The sequence below is a fragment of the Anomaloglossus baeobatrachus genome, chromosome 4 (genome assembly GCF_048569485.1).
Source record: "Anomaloglossus baeobatrachus isolate aAnoBae1 chromosome 4, aAnoBae1.hap1, whole genome shotgun sequence".
NCBI lineage: Eukaryota > Metazoa > Chordata > Amphibia > Anura > Aromobatidae > Anomaloglossus > Anomaloglossus baeobatrachus.
The window spans coordinates 407878824-407903934 of record NC_134356.1 but is presented as its reverse complement, the minus strand read 5'-3'; the positions used below and the strand labels follow the sequence as shown (position 1 = coordinate 407903934).

Sequence of the window (25111 nt, the reverse complement as noted above, 5' to 3'; positions counted from 1 at the left end):
GCCTCGAGGAGTAGCCTTCGCCCTATTGTAGCCCTTCTTAATTGAACGGTGGCTATATCCCCTCTGGAGAAATCTATCACGTAAATCACCGGCCTGTCCCTCAAATTTCTCCTCTGTGGAGCAGATCCGTTTTACCCTGAGAAATTGACCGACCGGGATGGCTTGAATGGTAGAGATGTTATGAGCAGAGGATGCATGTAATAAAGAGTTGACTGCTGTTTCTTTTCGATAGACATCAGTCTGGAGGCAGCGCGAGGAGTCCACCTCCAAACTGATGTCCAAGAAGTCAATCCTCTGTGTACTGATTTTATATGATAATAATAACACAAAAAATATAAAATTAAGAGAATCCATGAACGATCTGAGCTCCTCCACCGAGCCCTGCCAGAAAAAAAGCAAATCTATATAGCGGAGCCACATGTGCACATGGTGCGCAGCCTCGGCGCCCCCACACGCAAATATCTCCCTTTCCCAATACTCCAGGAAGAGATTTGCGTATGAAGGCGCACAGGCCGCGCCCATGGCTGTGCCCCGCCTCCTTTTACAGAGGCGGGGCACAGCCATGGGCGCGGCCTGTGCGCCTTCATACGCAAATCTCTTCTTGGGGTATTGGGAAAGGGAGATATTTGCGTGTGGGGGCGCCGAGGCTGCGCACCATGTGCACATGTGGCTCCGCTATATAGATTTGCTTTTTTTCTGGCAGGGCTCGGTGGAGGAGCTCAGATCGTTCATGGATTCTCTTAATAATAACACAAAAAATATAAAATTATCATATAAAATCAGTACACAGAGGATTGACTTCTTGGACATCAGTTTGGAGGTGGACTCCTCGCGCTGCCTCCAGACTGATGTCTATCGAAAAGAAACAGCAGTCAACTCTTTATTACATGCATCCTCTGCTCATAACATCTCTACCATTCAAGCCATCCCGGTCGGTCAATTTCTCAGGGTAAAACGGATCTGCTCCACAGAGGAGAAATTTGAGGGACAGGCCGGTGATTTACGTGATAGATTTCTCCAGAGGGGATATAGCCACCGTTCAATTAAGAAGGGCTACAATAGGGCGAAGGCTACTCCTCGAGGCCAATTATTACAAAAATCTACTAGGAGAATGGCCAATGCAAGAGGTGGACCAGTTCGCTATATCTCCACTTTTAATTCCGAGTGGGATATTATGCGTAAAATAATGACCAAGCACTGACCTATTCTTAAGTCTGAGACAGGACTATCCTCATGCCTCTCTGAACGCCCATTGATGACCCCTAGACGATCCAAGAATCTTGGGGATTTGCTCGTTCAAAGTCATTATGCCCCCAAGATTGGTGGCCTATTTGGATATAGCCGTCCGATCAAGGGGTCATATCCTTGTGGCCATTGCCTTGCATGCGCAAATGTCTCCCGGTGCTCTATATTTAAATCCAGTGATGGAACGCAGACTTTCCACATCAATGAATACATCTCATGTGGCAGTTCTTATGTTATCTATTATGCCACATGTGGGTGCTCAAAAATCTATATTGGCCTCACTTCAAGGGAACTTCGAGTGAGGATCCGCGAGCACGTGAGAGACATTTGCGCAGCGAGGACGGTGGAGGATGTGGCTTCTTTAAAAACTTTACCCCGACATTTTCGACTATTCCATGACTGCGACGCTCGATGCCTCAGATTTCTTGGGATCGATGTGATACATGGGGGTATCAGAGGTGGCAATATGAAGAAAATATTGGCACAAAAGGAGGCAAAATGGATAGTGGCACTTGATACTCTGAGTCCTAGGGGACTTAATGAAAATTTGAGTTTCTCTTCCTTTTTATAAATTGCTGCATTATCATCATATGATTCTGGGTGCTCCTTTGTGTTTTATACACAATTTTTAATATTTTACATGCTTTTTTTAAATCTTTCACTTTATTGATATATGCATTTTCTTTGCTTGTGCTTTGCAGTATCCATAAAATTGTTGGACATTTTTATTTGGTCTATTCCTCTACCTCCTATGGACTTGATCTCGGATATCCATTTAACCAAAAGTCAATATTCATATTACAAATCTATATTGGGATCAACTTTGAACATCTATGGAAACCATATTCTTGGATCTCCTTCACTCATTTTTGACATCATGTATTACATTTAAAATGTATATTTGTGAAATATTTTCTTTTTTTCATGTATATGATATTTGTCTTCTCTTTTGGCTGTCCAATACATTTGGTGATTTTGGAAGTGCGCATGTCCGGGTGGCGTCACCCCCTCCTGCCCCCCTGCGGCGTCTGTATGTTTCCAGTGTGCGTCCGTTCCCATGGTTACCTGTGGGTTCCTGGGCGCACACGTGGTCTCTGACGCCGTCCGGGGTGTTTATGATGTGGTGACGCGCCCGCACATGCGCCGTATCAGTCCATTTTCATTGGTTATGATTGCGGTCATGTGACCGTTACCGTGGATACAAAAAGGTCCTGCGAAGCACATACAAACTTACCCATGAATAAGCGACCATAATCCTTTGCGAAACGTACGTCGGGTCCTCCACGTGGAGTATTCCTTCCTGCAGGCTTTGGTTACCGGCGTCCCAGGTATCACCGCTGATATAATTTTTCTAACTGGCACTCGGCGATCAGCAGTAGCATAGGCTTTTGGGCGTACATCCGGTCGGCATTGTGCTCCGGCGTCCTAGGTATTATTGCTACCTCTCTGTTAGCCGTTTACCTGGCAATTTTCTTAGGTCTAAGCATTTGGACGTACTTCCGGTCATTATGCATTTTGTACCGGCGCCCTAGGCATTAATGCTGACCCTTTTGCCAGCCTCATATTTAATGATCAGCCCCTATTTTTCGGACTTACATCCGGTCACCTTTGCCTGCCACTTCCATCGCCCACCACCTGCAGGTGTTTGTGGACCTGGCGCCCAGGTTCTACTTTGTTTGACCTTTATCTTTAGCCGTTATTTCGGCCTGCACTCTTTGGGTCATCCTGTTTAGGGCGTTTATCAGGTTCACTCTCATTTGTGTACCCATTATACCATTCTTTTGTACTATTCGTATTTACTGTTAATACTGTACTCTGTCTTATGGAAAAATGCACAATTCTATTTTTTAATGTATTTGTCCTAATAAAAATCACTTTTTAACTTTGTACCTTTAAAACTCCTTGTCGTCCTTGTTTTCATACCTATTGGAGTGGTATGGGTTCAGCACCTCTCATTGTATTGTTGTTGACCCTATTTTGTTAAACTATGTGCCGTAAGTTCTTCTGCTCAATCATAGTGTATGAGGCAGGGGACAGTACAAAAATTGTTATACGGTAGCAATGCCCCGTTTTAAGATTGGATAGAAAAAACAAGTATAAGAGCTGGCCCGTAGGAAGAAAATGGATCCTGAGCCATTCCCCCACCAGGCCCCTGTACTCTGCTGCAGAACGGAGCTTTACAGGTCTGTGCTGTAACGTCCCATATGGGAGGGGTGAGAAAAGCTTCTATTTATTGATTTCCAAATCGCTTGTTAGGAACAGATACCAGCAATGTAGCCACGTGTGGAGGGAGATCAGCTCATGAACCGGCTCCACACTTAAGGATTCCTTACCACTGGGATCAAATAGTCATTTGTTAATTTGCACTGAGGAGTTAAATCCGAGGCAAGTAACGAAAACGTTGTCCAAGAACAAAGCACATTAACCCCTTCACGACCTTTGACTGATCTATCAGTAATGGATCGTGTGCCGTTATACCCCGCCCCCTGCCGCGGGCAGGGTGTGGCGATCGGCGCACATATCAGCTGTTTTCAACAGCTGACATGTGTGCCTGCATGTTACGAGTGGAGTCGCATTCCACCCGTAACATTAACCCCTTAGGCTCTGTGCGCACTAGACCTTTTTACCCGCGGATTTACCCGCGGAAATTTCTTGAGAAATGTCTGCAATCTTTGTGCAGACATTTCCCAGCAATTTCTATGAAAAAAAAAAAAATAGCTGTGCGCACTTGCGGATTTTTCTCAAGAAATTTCCTTGAGAAGAATTTCTCGAGAAAATTTCTTGAGAAAATGAACATGTCCATTATTTCCGCAGGTACCCGGCGGATTTCGGCAGTACAGCCTGCAAAAATCCGCAGGGAACCACCCGCGGTAAAATCGCGGCAATTTCGCGGCTATTCCACGGCTAATCCGCATGCGGATTTTTTCCGGAGGTCCGGAAATCTTTCACTCCCAGAAGCTTCTCAAGAAATTTTCTTGAGAAAATTCACATTTCTAGTGCGCACATAGACTTACATCTCGCTGCCAAAGTCTGGCAGCGAGATGTATATACGCACGGTGAAGATTTTCACTTACCGCCGCCCCCACTGGAAGTCACGTGAGTGATCACGTGACTTTCGGTGGTTGCCATGGTAGCACAGGGTCATGTGATGATGCCTGCCGCTATGACGTTTCACTTTCATTTTCACTCGGCCCGGAGGCCAGTGAAGCAGGAAGTGACCTTATCTGCTGTTTACAGCTGTATAGCTGTGCAGAGCGATCGGATTGCTAATCGCTATAGCCCACTAGGGGGTCTAGTAAAATAAAAAAATAAATAAATAAATAAATAAAAAAAAAGTTCAAATCACCCCCTTTCACCCCATTGAAAACTTAAGGGTTAAAAAAACCCCCAAACATTTGGTATCGCCGCGTTCAGAAATGCCCGATCAAAATATAAAAAACAATCTTATGAGTAAACGGCGTGGCAAAAAAATTCCAAACGCCAAAATTACCTTTTTTGGTCGCTGTAAGTTTTACGCAAAATGCAATAACAGGCAATCAAAACGTAGCATCTGTGCAAAAACGATACCATTAGACACGTAAGCTCGAGACGCAAAAATAAAAAAAAAAAAAAAAAAAAAAAAAAGCCGTCACTGAGTCATAGATCCCAAAAAATAAGAACGTTACGGGTTGCGGAAAATGGCGCAAAACGTACGCCACTTTTATTGGACAAGCTTGTGATTTTTTTAATCCCTTAGATACAAGTGAACCTATACATGTTTGGTGTCTACAAACTCGCACCGCCCTCAGGCATCACATAGATACATCAGTTTTACCATATAGTGAACACCGTGAATAAAACATCCCACAAACTATTGTGCCATCACTCTTTTTTTGCAGTTTTTCAACACTTGGAATTTTTTTGCTGTTTTCCAGTACACCATATGGTAAAACTTATGGGTTTCATTTAAAAGTACAACGTGTCCCGCAAAAACCAAGCCCTCATATGGCAAGATTGACGGAAAAATAAAAAAAAGTTACGGCTCTCGGAAAAAGGGGAGCAAAAAACAAAAACTAAAAGTGCCCAGGAGCTGATGGGGTTAAAGGAAATGCATTGTTTAAAAGTGACATTTTATGTAAATGTTATTCAAATTGCAGACTGCCTTGGCTTGACATTATCGTGAACGTCATTCCACATTCCAACCACTGGAGGTGGCGCTACAGAAACAGCTAATGCTATATGCACATGCTGCAGTTTGGTTGTCACAAAAACTGCAACCCAAACTGCACCTTGTCCCAGAGACAATGGAAATGTCAAAGCAAAAAAAAAAAAAAAGCCTGTGATGGTGCTGTTTTGACCATGTGTTTTTTCAGAAATGCAAGACAGCACATGCTGTAGTTTTTCGGCAGCAGTTTGCAGGTTTTTTTTGTCTGCAGTTTGGCACAATGTGCGCACAGCAAATCTTCAGTCTCATACTTTTCTGGGAAGTTAAAAGTGAGAACTTTGACAACAAAACTGCACCAAAAAGTGCGGCAAAAACTGCAGGGTGCGCACGTTCAGTCTCTTTGCCCGTTTCCAAAGCTCCATCTTGCAAAAATTGGAAACAGGACAGTTATTGATGACCCAGCCAAGAGAAGCGGAGATGGGAAAACCCTTTTAAAGGGCATTTATTACTCATTTTTTAACTCATTTATCTACCGTATTTATACAGATCTTGGCGAACCCTCAAAGTCTACTTTGCTGATAGAAGTCTAGAATAGGCAGTCTGATCTACGGTAAGCAGCACAAGTCTTCAGTATGGCCACCTCAGGAATAAAACAGCTATAACAAAGCCACTGCTACATACCTGCACATAAATGTTACTAAACCAATATATAGTATATATTTACACGGCATACATCAGCATTAGATTTACCTGGACAGAAGCTCTGTCATGTTTTCTTCATTCATGCCACCAAAGACTTTAAATTTCTTCAAATTACAGACATGCGTCTTCTCATATTTTCCAAATGTGATGCTTTGTACAATGGCTGGCCTTTCAACTTTCAGTATCAAAAACTGACAAAAAGCAATAAAAACTGTTAGCTACACAAGCCAGAGTATACAAATCCTTTTTACAGCCATTCGACTGTTATAAAATCTCATTGTTCTTAGCAAAGGTATAAGCAGAGATTTGCAGCATACTTATTTTACACTTTCTTCTACCCCCTAAAGGTCCAGAATAAATGTATTTCCCCAGGAGAGATTGTTATATTCCAATTAAACTCATAACATGTCAATTCATTACAAACACTTACTTGAGGAGGATAGTTGCTCTCTGAAGACCACCGTGAACATTGATCATTAGGTTTGTCAACTAAAATGTTCCTATGAAGAAAAAAAATAAATAAATCATTTTAACAAATAAAAATGTTCATATACATACAAAAAAAAAAACTTCGTATAGAATCAAACTAAATATTAAGTGATGAAAGAAAGGGAAAAGAAACCCAAACAATCCCATACAAAAAAGTTGAAACAATGAAAAATGTAACGAAAACAAAAATAAAATAATCTGCAAATCTCTTACAGCAGTACTTTACGCAGAACACAGATGGGAAGTTGAAGTTTAGACATGGTTCCATTTGAAAAAAAAAAAAAAAATTAAAAAAACTTATTTAATATGTGCCATCAATTACTAAAGTTGGGACAGGTTTAAGAAGGCTATCTGGAGCTTTTATTTTTGCGTATGAACTAATGGGCAGGTAGTTACCAACTGGAGCCGATCATGCCCATCACTGACTGCTCGTCTAATTTGGCGGCTTCTATTGAGGTCACACCGTGTCCTCTCTTCCACTGTACTTTGTTGACAGGGTGCCTCTGCGGATGTCATACTGAATGACAGCCGGCTCCTAACTGCGGGAAGCCTGCTGTCAATCTGCAAGTCTGAATGCAGTAACGCCCCAATAAGGCTGTGTCCACATTTCCATTTTTTTTTTTTTGCATCAGTCACCTGCGTTGCTTGACGCTTGTGACTGATGTGTTGTACAAGAAATGGAATTGTCATGAGAAAGAGGATTCATTTGGTAAAATGGACCACTCGCAAAAAGCCGGCCCATCAGCCGAACGCCCGCAAAAAGCCGGCCCATCAGCCGAACGCTCGCAAAAAGCCGGCTGCCGGCCGATCAGCTGATCGTTCCAGCCACTGGAACTGAATTGTCAGTCCATCATTGTTTTTTACTGTGCGCATGCTCACAGTAAAAAAAAAAAAAAAAAAAAAATTGATTCGCCGCACACAAAAAATGTTACAGTGTGCGTTCCTACCGCCTGCTGGTCAGTCAGTGAACGACTGATCCGTCAAGCGGCAGATGCAACACAGAGCTATAAGTCACAATCCGTCGCTAATAGAAGTCTATGGGGAAAAAAACGTATTCCTGCAAAATATTTTGCAGGATACCGTAATTCCTCAAGGCAACGGAGTGTGACTGATGCAAAAAGACGGAAGTGTGAACATAGCCTAAGAGATGCTCTGTGTATGAGAGGTGAAATGAAGTAGAGAACACGAGCTGAGCCAACAGAGAGCATCCCCGCAGAACAGGCAGATAGTAGGCAACTACCTTCATGTTTGTTCTTCTGCCCATATATATAAAAAAAAAAAAATAAAAAAAAATATAAAAGTCCTACATAACACTTAACCAAGGGCTGGAAAAATGAGTGGTACTAATGAAAAACAGTAGAGGGTTAATTTTGGACCAAATCACATAACTGTATAAAACAAAAAAAAAACAACATGTTAGAGAGGCAGAGTCTGCCAGAAGCAAAGTGCACCAAACTGCATCTAGAAATTGTGGAACAATTGCAGAAACCGGTCCCTCAACATAAAATTGCATAGACGTGCTATTACACACTGTAGTTGGGATTGGGGGGGGGAGGAGTGAATATGCAAAGATTCAAGAGAAATCCATAAGACGGATGGTCAATTGTGAAGGCTTGCGATCTATGGGCCCCTTAGGTGGAACAGTATTAAAAACCGGCATGATTCGGCTGAGGATCAGTGCATCGCCTCAAGAATACTATAGATGTCTTTTTCAGGGAAGTCCTTGCATATTTCAGCGACATCATGAGAACCACAGTGCATCCACAAGAGCTTGGGTAACGAACTGGCCGCCTGCGGTCCAAACTCCTCACCAAAAGAAAGGATCTGGAGCATAATGAAAAATTCAGTAAAAACGACCCAGAACTATTAGGAATCCTTTCTTCAGACAAGAATAGGTCATCATTCCTCTCCTACATTTTCAGCCTCACGGACAAAAACTGTTGTAAAAAGGAGAAGATGCTACACTATGGTAGACATGGCCATGTCCCAACCTCAAGGTGTGATGCTGCGGCCAATTTGTAAGTGAATTATTTATTGCAAATGAATTAGAAAAATGTCTAATCTTCACCTTCTAATCGGTGTTCTATTAGGAAGAAAATACGAGTATTAGATATCCATTCAATGCATTCTTGTTTCCTTTACTTGTCGCACAGCATCCTAACCTATATGGCAGTGTTCCTCCAACTCCAGTCCTCAGAAGCCACGAGCAGGTCCTGTTTTTAGGATTTCTTTAGTATTGTACAGATATTGGAACAATCATTCATGCATATTATTAAATTATCACCTGTGCAATACTAAGGAAATCCTAAACACATGCACGTTTGGTGTGCCATGAGGACTGAAGTTGGGGGGCACTGATTTATGGACTTGAGGCTGAACAATGAATCTTTCTGCATTGATTGGCAAGCACACATGGCTCGAGTGGCAAGGTGTCCAGAATTCAGAGCGCGTGTCCAGTAGTGTGATGACTATTTTAAAAATTTTGCAAAACGAAAATGAAACCACCTTACATTTGAGGAACAATTGCATTCAAATAACATTAGTATCATCAACTTTGTAAAATATTAAAAAAAGTTCCCTCATTCATTTCAAAATTTTCCAAAAAAACGATTTTGTGTTTTAATTTTTTGAAGATTCTGGAATAATTTAGAATATTCAGGAATAATTTAGAACATCTAGAATAAGAATAATCAGTGAAAAAAATGACATTTTTAATTGTTACCCATTAAAAATGTATAATTAACGTTTTCTTTCAAAGTTAGATCTAGCCTTACAAACATGTGCTATAAGAAGAGCTGAAAGAATTGAAAAGCATGTGGTGCATTTGGAGTCAGGCAGCCATCTTGGATACTAGAAAGTGAATTTTACTGTGAATAAGTTTTTTAATTTAAAAAGTGTATAAGTGAATAAGTGATAAAATTATTGTAATAAATAAATAGTGTAAATGTTTATAGATTTCTAAGTAATATTGGGAAAGAAAATAAGAAAGTAAATGTTGATATGAAAGAGTGCTCCTTTGGAATCAATTCATCCAAGAAAACTAATCCGACTATCAATATTTCAAGCTCAAGCCAGCACTTCGCAATCGCAACCCACAGATGATACTGTCTCTGAAGCTTTACCCGAGACTCCAAAGCCAACCTCTTTTTCCGCGTCATCTTCTCCTGAACGCACACCGAAATACAAAAGAGCAAGCACTACAAAAGCGAGTTAACTGGTACTGAAAAACAACATTTCTACACAAAGCAAATAAAGTGCTTGCAACCATTGCTGAACAAGGTCATGATGTACCGGTTCCAAGTCAGTCGGGTGTCTGGAGACGAATAATCTCAGAAGGACAGAAAATGAAAACCAACATTTTTGAAAAACTTCAAAGCAAAGATCCCTATTGTCTCCACTTCGATCGTAAAAGAATCCAAGGGGAAGAGTATCAAGTAGTTCTGCTGAAAAATACCACAACCGAAATCAAACTCGGTATTCTGAAATGTGAGAATGGTTCTGCCACGGCTATTCACAAGGAACTACATCAGGTTATTGATGAATACGACGCTTGGGAAAATATTCGCATGATAATCTGCGACACGGCAGCAGTAAATACTGGTCGTTTGAACGGGATTGTAACGCTGATACAGGATGATGTCTTGAGAAAGGGCTTTCAGAAGCCACAATACATTGGCTGTCAACACCATGTACTCGACCTCCTACTGAAGCACGTCATGAATTTCCTTATTCCAGAGTCAACGAAGAAACCAGAACTCTATTTCTTAATTGACAAATTAACAGAAAACTATGCCTCACTTCAGATTGATTACCACCAAGTTGCATCAGATGATGTCAACACAGGCGAGAATCCTGGATGGCAAGATGATTTCAAGTTCTTATATGAACTATGTCAGGCATATCGTTATTACAAAACAACATCACGTTGGCCTCGATTCAGTTGGAAGAAACTCCCAAACCTGCACATGGCAAGATGGCACTCGCGAGCTGTATATGCTGTTATAGCATTTTTTATGATACCAGAGTGGCGCCGCGTCCTCGGTATAGCATGTGACTTCATCTGCTATGAATGGGCAAATGCCTGGTTCCAGTCGCAACACTTCAACGAAGCGTCCTTCAATGAACTGTTAACGTCACTCACCAAGACAAAGTGCAAGAAGACAATTAAGTGTTTGAAGGCGCACTGGTTGGTCGAGGAGTCATTGACATTCCCAGATCTAACCAAAATGCTGAACGTGCTGTAAAACTGATGGAGGGCGAATGTTATCTACTGGGAGACTTGCAAGGCACATTGGGAAATCTGAAAATACGCACGCAGTAGAGACACGACAGTAGGGCGAGACGAGGGTTTCAGAGAAATGCGTGTGTTCTTTCGCGACTTATACCTGGTGTTCTGTGTATTAAAAATGTTGGGGGGGATAAAGTGGGAATAAAAGAGGGTGGGTTAAGACAAGGGTGGGTAAATTGGTAAGGTGAATTTATTCTTGTTCAAATGTTAGACATATTGTAATGATTCTGAAAACTGCAATAAAATTTGTGTTTAAAAAATAAAAAAAAATAAAAAAACTGATGGAGGAACTACATGCGAAATCGAAAAAAAAATTTGAATCTAAAATTCATAGGAAAAAATAATTTTTAAACACTTTTGTACATATTGTACTTATAATTAACTGTTTTATCATGTATTTGTTAAACGAATAATAAAAGTTGCTTAGTTATTACTATTATCGTTTCAATAATGTAAAATTGCATATCCTTTTTTGGGGGGGAAACATTTTTTTGCCTTATTTCATTTGAATTAAAGGGGGAACGTTTTTTAAAAAACAAAAAAAAAAGCAATACTTATTCTTAAATTACCCATAAATGTTCCTCGATTGCACATGGTTTCATAAAAAAAAAATTGCCATTACACTAGTGTCCAGTATTACTGGCACTGCCTAGAATGTCACAACTGGATCATAGACCTCTCCCGAGTCCCGACATGTTCTTCCAAAGCCAATTTATAAAATTACTGAGGCATATTTATCTGAGAGCTGCTACCTATATTGCAGACAGTTATGAAGTATTGTGTATGGAGGTTATTACTATACTAATATAATTGGGCTTCGTGGGCGTTTGCCATGACTGTAGGCCATATTTTTCTAAAGAGATAATCTGAAAATGCACCGTACATTTTCAGAAACAACTGTTTCCCACACTTTCATTTTTCTCTTTCTATTGAATTCAGGTTTGGAACGACATTAGAAACACCAGGGTATAAAAATACACAGATTATCATAGAAATGGCATAGTGCTTTCAGACAATCCCTTCACAATTATTAAAGCACCACTCCACAGTTATTTTTTTAGATTTCAGCGCTGGAGTGGTGCTTTACATGTCCCCTGCCCCTAGTGTTATACTCTCCCTCCAGCATTTCCACCTGTTATAAGCGATGCTCTAGAATGGATGGTCTCCGGTGATGTGACCGCAAACCGCTCCAGTGTTTCATGCAGCGCCCCAGAGGTCGCAACTCACTACAGCTCTATGACAGCTTTGTTCTAGCCATCACAAGGATGCACTGAGCGCCTGTGACAACGTCTGACTTCCGGACAGTCAGACGTTACAGCCACAAGATGGCAATGCAGGACCGGACCGAAAAGGTGACCATGCCGGAGGAGACCGGGGACTTGGGTTTAAAGCACCATTCCAGCGATTGAAAAAAAAAAAACCCCGCTGGGGGCACTTTAAAGGGGTTTTCCCACAAAGGCTATTTTAATGAAAAGATCTTGGAATAATAATAATAATTTCCACAATTGGATGTGATTAAAAAAAAAAAAGTGTTCCTGAGCCGAGAATCTTCTAAACGTGCCCCTGCTGTGTACTGTGTAATGGCCGTGTCTGACCATGGAGGGATATGGTCTGATCATACCACATTTCCTGGGCTGAGGAGGAAGCAAAAAAGAAAAAAAAAAAAAAAAGGGATATATTACTGCACGTGATTGCAAATGATACTTTAAAGCCCTGTGCGCACTTAGCGGGTTTTGCTGCATGTTTCGCTGCAGAAAATGTTCATAACATCTCTGCAGTGAATCACCAGCAAATCCTATGGGAAAAAAAAAAAATCCTGTGCGCACTAGGCGGAATTTGTCAGCTGCATGTTTTGCTGTGGGATTCCCGCAGCAAAAACAATTGCATGTCAATTCTTTTCCGCACATCGCTGCGGCATTTCACTCCATTGACTCCAATGTAATCGTGAAATCCTGCAGGGAATAACGCAGGCAGCAAATTCTGTGCGGTTCACTGCGTTTTCCTGCGTTATTCCCTGCGGTATTTTGCGGTTTACCTGTGGTAATGTACATCGCTGCCTGCGGTTTGCAGGGAAGTGATGTCATTATGACAGGAAGAGGAAGCGGAGCAGAGAGTAAACACACATCACAGACACAGAACACAGACACAAAAAACACACAGACATCAAACGGAAATAAAGAAAAAAAAAAAAAAAAAAAAAAACACGTGGGCTCCGCTGTATTTTTACCTTCCAGCCGAGGTAAACACACAGCGGCGGCCTGGTATTCTCAGGCTGGGGAGGGCGAGGGGCAGGGTTAATGTCCCCCTCCCCCCTCCCGCAGCCGAGAATATCAGCCGCAGCTGCTCCGGGACTGTCGCATGCATTATGCGGCAGTACCGGCGTGTCCCCGCCTCTTCTTGTTGCTGTGATGCAGTGGCAGTCAGGGTAATACAAGGAGTTATTGGCGGCGGATCACTGCCACTAAGTCCAGGCTTGATTATGGCAGCATCTATGTGACAGCTGACATGATCAACCCGTAAGTAAAGTGATAAAAACACACACACACACACACACACACACACACACACACACACACACACACACACACACACACACACACACACACACACACACACACACACACACACACACACACACACACACACACACACCGAAAAACACCTAGGTTACTTACTGGTAGCCGTTTTTTCCAGAACCCATGACAGCACCACGTGAGAGAGTGATCCGCCCAGCGAGGACAAGAAACCATTCTGAAATAAAAGGGCGGCACCTCTCCCCTTCGTCAGTTGATTACCGAGAATTGAGAGGACCTCCAACAAACGTTAGAACTTAACTATCACCAACTATAACACACATGCACACCCAGAATAGTGCACACCAAGGGTGAAAAGGGAGGGATTATATGGGTGCTGTCATGGGTTCTGGAAAAACCGGCTACCGGTAAGTAACCTAGGTGTTTTCCCCTCACCCATGACAGCACCACGTGAGAGATTTCCAGAGAATAACGTATTAGGGAGGTACCAACGTCTCAAGCACCCTTCTACAAAACGAGAGCAGCCGAGGAGGATAGATCCAACCGATAGTGGCGGAAGAAAAAGGAGAATGTGAAGACCAGGTAGCGGTCCTACAAATCCGGTCAGTAACAAACTTCTTACTTCAAGCGCCGTATTCCAGAACAAGGTCTCCCATCAAGGACAGAAATCCAACTGACGAAGGGGAGAGGTGCCGCCCTTTTATTTCAGAATGGTTTCCTGTCCTAGCTGGGCGGATCCCTCTCTCACGTGGTGCTGTCATGGATGAGGGGAAAATCCTATATTTTAAATAAAACACAAATAAGCCTCGTTCACCCTTTTATTAACCCCCCCGAAACAAAGCTCCGACGTAATCCACGTCCTGCGATGCTTGCATCCAGCCGCGACTGACACACAGCGCTGAATGCAACCACGCAGCGAGACAGCAGAGGTAACCACAGGGCATTTCCCACGGCCGGTAATGTGAACTCACATTACCGCTCGGGAGAAATGTAGTGATCTATCCCTCCATCTATCCCTCCATCTATCCCTCCATCTATCCCTCCATCTATCCCTCCATCTATCCCTCCATCTATCCCTCCATCTATCCCTCCATCTATCCCTCCATCTATCCCTCCATCTATCCCTCCATCTATCCCTCCATCTATCCCTCCATCTATCCCTCCATCTCAGAAGGAAATTATTATTATTTTTTTTTCAATGTGCTTTATTGCATTGAATGCAATAAAGAACATGTACCAACCCGCACGCGGCAAAACCGCGGCAATACCGCGGTAAAACTGCAGCAAACCGCATGCAGTTTTCAGGTGCGGTTTGCCGCGGTTTTTTACCACGGGTGCGGTAATCTTTCAATGCCTGCGGAATTTTCTTGAGAAAATTCCATTTTCCACTGCACTGCACATAGCCTTAAACATTTTTAAAAACAGGCAAGGAAATTTTAATCAGCTATGATCCCATGCTGTAATGACTTTATTCTCTTTTGCTTTCCTCCCCGGCCCAGTATCTGTGGTATGATCAGACCATGTCCCACGGTCAGACACGGCCATTACACAGTACATAGCAGGAGCACATATATAAGATCTCAGCACAGGAACATTTTTATTTAAAACATATCAGATTGTGAAACTTAACCAGTCTTCAGGTTTATTAAGGCTGCTTTCACACATCCGTTTTTTGCTGAGCGGCACAATACGGCGCTTTTCAGAAAAAACGCAACTGTTTTTTTCTGCTTAGACTTGCATTAGCGCCGTATTGTGCTGCATGGCCTTGCGTTGCATCCGGTTTTTGCCGGATGCGGCATATTTAGCCCATGCATCGGCTGGATGGAACGTTGCCTGGCACGTTTTGTGTGGCGAAAAAAAACACATCGTGCCGGATCCGGCGCGATTTACAATGCAAGCCTATGGACTCCGGATGCGGCGTCCTGCGGAAAAAAACGCATCCGGCGGCCGGATGCGTTTTTTTTGCACTGCGCATGCTCAGTATCAAGCCGCATCCGTCAAAATACGGACGGGCCGTATGGAAAAACTTATGCAACGGATCAGTTTTTTTCGCCGCATCCGTTGCATAGGTTTTTGAGCCGGATTGGGTCGCACTGCAAAAACCGATGTGTGAAAGCAGCCTTAAACAGTTGAAAATGTCATTTGATTTTCTTTCAGATCATGTAAGGTTTGTACAATCGCCTAATTAAAGAAGGGTTCATCACCAGGTCTGAAGTGAACAGTTTTTACTCTTTTTTTTTTCACACTCCATTGGAAGTAGTAATCGTAAAAAGTTAATATTGCTCCTTAATAAGGCCTTGCTACATGACTTTGGAGTAGAAGACAAACCAGAAATTCCATCTGCAAACAAGTCATAATCACAGGTAATGCCTCTTTACACGCTGATAACAGGACCCACCAATCACAATAAGTGATGTCACACCTGACCTTTGCACACACGCAGATGCATCAATAATAACCCTAGAACGCATACCTGGGGCCTCGCAGGCCTGCTAGGTTACTTGTTTTCTACGGTAGATTTCTATGGTCGCGCGTTCTAGGGTTAAAGGAATATGTCAGCAGGTTGTTCCTATGTAAGCTGAAGCCAGCATGCTACAGGGGTAACACAGTAAGTTCAGACATGTCTGGCTTGTGACAGTGCGATCTTGTCATTGCTATGTTAGTGTAAGCAGCATAACCCTTATTACAGGACTAGAAACTAAGGCAGAGAAGCCTGACATGCCCCCCCCTGCTGTGATTGACACCTCACATTCCCAGTCAATGTACAATCTCTACTGAGAGCCTGGTGTGGGAGGGGACCGCTCTCTGGACTCTGCTATATGCCTAAAGCTAAAAATTCAGATTGTGTAAGAACGGCTGCAGCCAGTAATCCAAGTGACACACTCTCTGATTCAGAATCTTCTTGCTTACATCATGCTGCTCTCAGATGTGGTAGCAAAAACCTGCTGACAGATTCCCTTTCAAAACAGTCTGAATCTGTTCATTTCAACTAATGTAAATGTGGATTTCGAGAAATAGAAAGTTAAAGAGGTGGTTTGGTACCTAAAATGTCATTTCCAAATACCCATTGTTTTTTACAAGCTAACAATTCGCTTTAGTATCAAATAACATAATTCTATCCTGTTAATTCCAAAATGTGCTGTTTTTTTCCATTTCTTTTGACATTTCATTTGAGACGGATCTCAGTCTGAAATGAAACGGTACAAGAGGCTGTACTCACTCCCCGCAGCGTCTATCCCCTGTTCTGGAACAGGACATTGTCAGTGGGCAGCTCTTCAGTTACTCACTACAAATCCCTTGCATCACTGCCCTCTGAAGATGTCCGGGATCCATGGTGATAGAAGCTGTGGGAAGAGTGAAACGTCAGCACTCTGCTTCTATATCTGCAGCATCTTCTAAGGCTGTGTGCGCACGTTGCGTATTTGCATGCAGTTACGCTGCGATCTGCACCGCAGCGTAACTGCATGCGTCCTCAGCATAATCTATGAAGATTATGCAGGAGCCGTGCGCACGTGGCGTATTAGAGCGCAGCGCTTCGGCTGCTGCCCGAAGTGTGTGTTCTAAGAAGTGACATGTCACTACTTTCCTGTGCTCTGCATGCATCCCCCGCCCTGTCTATGGGAGAGGCTGCACTCCGAGCGCATGGAATCGGCTTTTTTTTTTTTCATTTCAGACTTTCTGCAGCGATTTGAAGCGCACATGTGCTGTTCAAATCACTGCAGAAATTTCTGCAGGGACAGAACACAATGTGCGCACATAGCCTAATTGTGAAACAAGACGTCAGTTGGAGGAGAGAAGACAATAGTGACCCCAGCATAGCCCCACAGCTTCTATCATCAACCTCAAACTGAGTAGTCATCTGGGGGTGGTGATAGAAGCTGTGTTATACTAGCAACACCCCCTGATAATCTGCTTAAGGGTGGTGACTATAGCAATAGCGTACCACTCACTGCTTCTATCTCCAACCCTCCTGCCAAAGTCTAAACAGATGTAGTTGCAGAGACAGAAGCACAGTGCCAGCGCTGCACTCACCTCTACCACATCACTACGCTAGCGGCACAGGGAAGGGGATGAAGCTCTGTGTTGGAATTTAAAAGTGCATCTTAATAGACCAAAAGCCTGGCGCAGTTTTTATAAGTTGATTTGCAAATTTAGCTTTATTTCTACTTGAAACAGCTGCACGATTTATCTAGCTGGAGATAATTCATATGACCAGATAATATAATATGACCAGCACCTTATATATTCATAGATCTCCAGGCTTGAAGATAGTGCCAGAAAATCTTTGCAATGTAGTATAAATCCTGTTAGGCCGGGCCTCACTGGGATCTACTGCGATCCTCACATGACACTCAGGTCATGCTGGTAGCACAGCAGGAGCCAACTGTCATGCGAGTGTCACTGCGACTGAGGTCCGATCATGCGATCAGACCTCAGCTGTGGGGAGGGGGGAGGGCCGGCTCCGAGGAGGGGGGAGGGCCGGCTCCGAGGAGGGGGGAGGGCCGGCTCCGAGGAGGGGGGAGGGCCGGCTCCGAGGAGGGGGGAGGGCCGGCTCCGAGGAGGGGGGAGGGCCGGCTCCGAGGAGGGGGGAGGGCCGGCTCCGAGGAGGGGGGGAGGGCCGGCTCCGAGGAGGGGGGGAGGGCCGGCTCCGAGGAGGGGGGAGGGCCGGCTCCGAGGAGGGGGGAGGGCCGGCTCCGAGGAGGGGGGAGGGCCGGCTCCGAGGAGGGGGGAGGGCCGGCTCCGAGGAGGGGGGAGGGCCGGCTCCGAGGAGGGGGGAGGGCCGGCTCCGAGGAGGGGGGAGGGCCGGCTCCGAGGAGGGGGGAGGGCCGGCTCCGAGGAGGGGGGAGGGCCGGCTCCGAGGAGGGGGGAGGGCCGGCTCCGAGGAGGGGGGAGGGCCGGCTCCGAGGAGGGGGGAGGGCCGGCTCCGAGGAGGGGGGAGGGCCGGCTCCGAGGAGGGGGGAGGGCCGGATTTCTCTCCCTCTCTCCTCCGTAGTCTGCTATTGCCATTCCCGCCCTGCACTCGCGGTACACTGGTGTACTGCGAGAGTGCGCGATTTTTCTCTCGACCCATAGACTTGAATGGGTGCGAGAGAAATAAGACTCATTGCACCCTCAGCATGCTGCGATTGTTTTCACGGTCCGATTAGGGCTGAGAAAATAATCACTCACGGGTGCTGGGACATACGTTAATATTGGTACAAGTGGAATACGATAAAACATCGCATTCCACTGGCTCCGATTTTCATGATGTGTGGCTTAGGCCATATACACGTACTTTTTTGGAGACTTTTGGAATAGCAAAATAATAGAATACCATTGATAATTTTAGTGTAAACAGCACTGGGGGTGGGGGGACACGAAATACTATCAATTTGTTCCTGGTATCAGCAACTCTACATGAGACTATTGTGTCACACATGCTGGAAGCTCCTGTAAAATATAGAGCTACAGTTGTACAAAACATCACTACAACATAAAGGAAAAAAGCTCCAGTCCTTTCCAGTAGGATAACTTTGTGATCGCACTCAATGTGATGAGGGGGAAAATAAAGCCAAAAGTAAGCACGGCCTGCAAGTAAACTTTGGAATTATTTGCAAAACCTATTTACTTACAAAGGTAAAGCAGTTCATCTGCCTCTTGATCTCCCAGACAAGGTCAAGTCTGGGTTACTGCCAGTTTTGCAAAAGCCCATCTAGCCTCAAAATGCAGTACATGTACCAGGTATTACAAAGGGATGAGTATATTCTGTATTCATTTATAAAATGCAAAAGTAGATTTCCAAACAAAAGCCACTACAAGACCATTCAGTTCATCAATGTTCCTTAGGCGGAAGCACGCTACGGGCTCAGGCAATGGACTAGTGGCAGACTGACTACGCAACACACATTTTTCATTGAGAAGTTAGTATAGCTCTAAAGTCAGTTTTGCCAAATTTGTTTTAAAGGGAATCTGTTGGTAATATCAACCTCCCTCCAAAACAGCATATACAAGTACAGCTCAATAAATTAAAATATCAAAAAGCTAATTTCAGGAATTCAATACAAAAAGGGAAATGCATATATTATATAGAGTCATTACAAAGAGTGATCTACTTCAAGTGTTTATTTCTGTTAATGTTGATGATTATGGCTTACAGCCAATGAAAACCCAAAAGTCATTATCTCAGAAAATTAGAATAATTTTCACAAAACACCTGCAAAGGCTTCCTAAGCATTTAAAATGGTCCCTTAGTCTGGTTCAGTAGGCTACACAATCATGGGGAAGACTGCTGACTTGACAGATTCCCAGAAGGCAATCGACACACTCCACAAGGAGGGTGAGCCACAAAAGGTCATTGCTAAAGAATCTGGCTGTTCACAGAGTGCTGTATCCAAGGGTCATTCTGTGTCAAGTGGACCAGTGGTCCCCACTCGACGTTCTCCGATTTTGCTGAAAATTTATAAGGATGTACATGTATGTTTGAAAAGAGGTTCTGTAAATTTTTAGGGCCAGATCTCAAATATATTGGGCACTGTTGACCTTTCACTGGAGGCCGCCCCCCCAAGCCTGCGGCTTCAGCTAAGAGGATTTTGCAAACTTTGGCACATAGCCATTAAGCTGGGTTTACACAGTGCAACATCTCAAACGACATCGCTGTAACGTCACCGGTTTTGTGACGCAATAGCGATTTGTTTGCGATGTTGCAGTGTGTGAAACCTATCAGCGACCCGGCCCCTGCTGTGAAGTTGTAATCGTTACAAATCGTTCAGGACCATTCCTAGGTCCTTTGTTTCCCGCTGTGCAGCATGAAGTTTCAGTGTGTGAAGACTTTGCAGCGACTTTGTAAGCAACTTCCCTTTCAAAAGGCTGCTTATCAACGTCCCCAACAACCAGCTAGGTCGCTCTGCAGGTCCGGATCGCTGTTGAGTTGTTGGCCAGGTTTGCCTGTTTGAACGCTCACCAGCGACTTAGCAGAGACTTAGGGAGCTCGCTATTGCGTCACCAAACCGGTGACGTTACAGCGATGTCCTTTGCGATGTTGCAGTGTGTAAACCCAGCTTTAGAGTTCTATACTGGCTATGATGCTGAAATTTGGCATACTAGCTCAACTTTTGCTGCTAAACGCGATAAAATTATTACCGGCTATGACAAAACAATATTTCGGCCGCAATTTTGTGTCAAAGTAGCTCGCAAAACGCCTTGCATAAAATTTATGCCAAACTTTGCCCATATATAACTCAAGACCAAAAACAAATAGGAACTGGTGCTTTACCCTGTACAACAAACATCTTCATGACTTTGCATTGCTGTAATATCACGGTCAAAGCATATGTATTTGTGGAACTATTCACACCCACATATGATGAAAAACTTAAAAAAAACGAATTTTACCTATTTTTAGGTCAAATTTCCCAAAAAGGGTACCCCTAAAATATATTAATTCTGTTATCATTTGAAAGAGCACATTTTTCTCTACAAGGATCATTGGGGGTTTTTTTGGAGTCTCTCCATTTAAGAAAAGAAAAATGCCACTGAACATGGTGTTATTTATTAATACGCAATAAATGGTAACTGCACTATTCAAACCCTTGCGTTGGTCCATGGTGGTTATACCACAACCAATTCCCTAAGAATTGGTATTATAATCCTATTAAGAATTGTAATAATGCTGTCTTTCGAGAATCGACGATTTTTAAAACTGGTCCACTTGACATGGAATGATCCCCAAGCACATTAAGGCCTTAGGGTACAGTCTCACTAAACGACGTACCAGCAATTCCTACCACGATATGACCTGGTCAGGATCGCTGGTGAGCTGTCAATCAGGCAGATCTCACCAGCGACCAGCCCCCAGCGACGCGTGGAAGCGATGCTGCGCTTGGTAACTAAGGTAAATCTCGGGTAACCAAGCAAAGCCCTTCGCTTGGTTACCCGATATTTACCTTGGCTACCAGCACACACCGCTTAGCGCTGGCTCCCTGCACTCGTTGCCAGAGTACACATCGGGTTAATAACCAAACCACTTCGCTTATTTACCCGATGTGTACTCTGGCTACGTGTGCAGGGAGCCAGCACTGGCAGCCTGAGAGCGGTGTAACCAAGGTAAATATCGGGTAACCAATCAAAGCGTTTCACTTGGTTTCCCGCGTCTGCAGAAGCAGTCTCCCTGCACATTCAGATCGTTGCTCTCTCGCTGTCAAACACAGCGATATGTTCTTCACAGCGGGAGAGCAACGAGCAAAAAATGAACCAGAGCAGTGTGTAACGAGCAGCAATTTCACAGCAGGGGCCAGGTCGCTGCTTAAGTGTTACACACAGCGAGATGAGGTCACTGGTGCGTCACAAAAACCGTGACTCAGCAGCGATCTCAGTAGCGATCTGGCTGTGTGAGAAGTACCCCCCTGCGATTGTAAGGCGAGACTTTCTCTCCCACCCATTCAAGTGTATGAGCGAGAGAAAAACCGCAGTGCACTCACGGTACACCGGTGTACCGCGAGTGCAGGGCGAGAATGGCAATAGCCGGCTATGGAGGAGAGGGGGAGATTAATCCCTCCCCTCCGCAGCTCCGGCCCGCCCCTCCTCAGTGCCGCCCCGCCCCCAGCAGCTGATGTCCGATCGCACAGTCGGACCTCAGTCGCAGGGACACTTGCATGACACACTGCTCTGCTGTACTGCCAGCATGAGCCGAGTGTCATGCAAGGGGATCGCAGCAATCCCCGTGTGGCCCCAGCCTAATGGAAAGTTGAGTGGAAGGAAATAGTGTGGTAGAAAAAGGTGCACAAGCAACTGGGTTAAACGCAGCTTTGATAGGATTGTTAAGAAAAGGACACTCAAAAATTTGGGGGAGATTCACAAGGAGTGGACTGCTGCTGGAGTCCGTGCTTCAAGAGCCACCACACTCAGATGTATCCAGATCATGGGCTATAGCTGTTGCATTCTGTGTGTCAAGTCACTCATGACCAATAGACAACGCCAGAAGCGTCTTACCTGGGTCAAGGAGAAAAAGAACTGGACTGTAGCTCAGTGGTCTAAAGTTTTGATTTAAGATGAAAGTAAATTTTGCATTTCATTTGGAAATCAAGGTCTCAGAGTCTGGAGAAAAAGTGGAGAGGCCACAATCCAAGCTGCTCGAGGTCTAGTGTGAAGTTTCCACAATCAGTGATGGTTTGGGGAGCCATGTCATCTGCTGGTGTAGGTCCACTGTGTTTTATCAAAACCAAAGTCAATGCAGCCGTATACCAGGAAACCTTAAAGCACTTCATGCTTCCCTCTAAGATTTTTGGAGATGGAAATTTTATTTTCCAGTAGGACTTAGCACCTGTCCACACTGCCAAAAGTACCAATACCTGGTTTAGGCTAATTTCACACATCAGTTTTTGGCACCAGGCACAATCCGGCGTGTGCCTGATGCAACGGATCCGGCGCAGAATATGCAAAAACTGATGTGCCTGATCCTTTTTTTTGACGGTTCCAATATACCTGATCCGTCAAAAAACGGATCCGGCGCATCTGTTTTTGCATCCTTTTCGTCCGTTTTTTCAATACATTGGAGCATGCTCAGTTTACAAAAACGGATCCGACGGCCGCATCTGGTTTTTACTGCATTACGCCGGATCCGGCGTCCATGGGCTTCCATTGTAAAACACGCCGGATCCGGCGCGATGCGGTTTTTTTTTGCCGGGCAAAAAAAAGTTACAAGATACAATCCCTCCGGCCGCCGCTTTAGGCAATTATGACGGATCCGGCAAAAGCCGGATGCAATGCAAGGCCATCAGGCATAATCCGGCGCCAATTCAAATCAATGGGGATAAAACTGATCCAGCGCCGGATCAGTTTTACCCGTTTTTTCCCGGATTGCGCCTGATGGAAAAAAACTGGTGTGAAATTAGCCTTAACCACAGTATCACTCTGCTTGATTGGTCAGCAAACTCGCTTGACCTAAAACCTATAGAGAATCTATGGGGTTTTGTCAAAAGGACGATGAGAGACACCCGACCCAACAATGCAGATTAGCTGAAGGCTACTATAAAAGCAACATGGGCTTCCATAACATCTCAGCAGTGCCACAGGCTGATCGCCTCCATGCCACACTGCAGTGATGCAGTAATTCATGCAAAAAGGAGCCGACCAAGTACTGAGTGCATTTACTGTACATATATTCCAGTAAGCGCCAACATTTCGGAGTTTAAAAAAAATTTTTCACTTGGTTATATAATATTCTAATTTTCTGAGAAAGACTTTTGGGTTTTCATTGGCTGGAAGCCATAATCATCAACATTGACAGAAATAAACACTTGTAATAGATCACTCGGTGTCTAATGACTATATAATATACGGGTTCCCTTTTTGAATTGAATTACTGAAATAAATTATTATTCTAATTTACTGAGATGCACCTCTGGAGCATGCAGGTTTTTGAAATGTAAATCCATCGATACATTTAAATGTAATCTGTTGATGCATTCACAGGTAAATTGTTATAGAGCACTTAAGGAGCCTCTGCCTTAATAAGATTGTTTCCACACTCAGTACCAGTCTCTTTACCATCATTGATAGGCTACTATCTGAGTACATCAGGCAAGAAAATTAGGATCCTGATTGTTTGGGGGGCTGGTGCTCCTCAGGGACTCTTCTGCTGACTAGCCCCATTCTTCTCTACTCATTAACAGTCTGGCAGTGTTTGCTCTGAGTCAACATGGTTAGCACAATATTTACATGTAGAGAAAATTGGGCACCTGAAAAAAAAAAATTCTCTAGAACACAAGAACTGCTCTGGAAGCTGATAATGCTGAGGATTGTGATTCTACAGGATTGAAAAGAGTGCTGTCAGGAGATAATGTACACGAGGATAGCATACAACTGCTATATAAAAATAAATAAGCTGGGGAGCTGACTAGCAGGTTAGGAGTTAACCCCACTCCTAGAATACTAGAATGTAGCTACTGGACACATTGCCAGGCAATAGTGACCGAGCTTCATGGAAAAAAGCTGTCCACTATGGAAGACAAAAGATCTCACAGTAAGAGAATGACAACAGATAGTTGCAAACGTGCTTATTTTCAGGCAGCCTAAGCAAGGGAATTTAATAACATGAGAATGTCCCTTTAAGAGAAAGAAAAAAAAGATCACCAAGCAGCTGGATAATGTTCAGAAATGGGCAAAAAGGGCTCATAAGAAACAAACTTGTTTTGCTGTTGAGAGCTTCAGTATGGTGCACACTACATAAGAGTCCATTGGGCATTACTGTGAGCGGAGTTTCAGCTGCACACTAACATCTAAAAATTAAAAATGCCTGTAAATAAATTAACGTGGTGAGGGTCCATTATTTCTGTAGATTTTTCTCAGATTTTAAGCTTTGGTAAATCCAAAAGAAAAAAAAACGCTTAAGGCTATTTGCACACTAGAAAAAGGATTTTTCTCAAGAAATTTCTTGAGCTTGAAGGATTAGCGCACCTGCGTTAAAAAAGCACTAATAATGCACCAAAAAACGCAAGTGTTTTTCCCGCGTTTTGGTGCGGTTTTTTTGCAGGCTGGCCCCTGTGTTTTTTAATTCTTTAACAGCAAAAAACAATATAGATGACTGAGAGACAATTGAGAGACAATTGAGAGACAATTGAGAGACAATTGAGAGACAATTGAGAGACAATTGAGAGACAATTGAGAGACAATTGAGAGACAATTGAGAGACAATTGAGAGACAATTGAGAGACAATTGAGAGACAATTGAGA

At 43.8% G+C, this 25111-nt stretch overlaps 1 protein-coding gene across 1 annotated transcript in view; it reads right to left on the bottom strand.

Moving 5' to 3' along the window:
- Positions 1 to 25111, bottom strand: part of MKLN1 (muskelin 1) — a 120679-nt gene that overhangs the window by 73460 nt on the left and 22108 nt on the right. The window contains exons 2-3 of the mRNA XM_075345345.1: positions 6522 to 6591; positions 6140 to 6282 (exon numbers count right to left, since the gene is read on the bottom strand). Coding sequence (XP_075201460.1) covers positions 6140 to 6282; positions 6522 to 6591 — 213 coding nt within the window. The remainder of the gene's footprint in view (positions 1 to 6139; positions 6283 to 6521; positions 6592 to 25111) is intronic.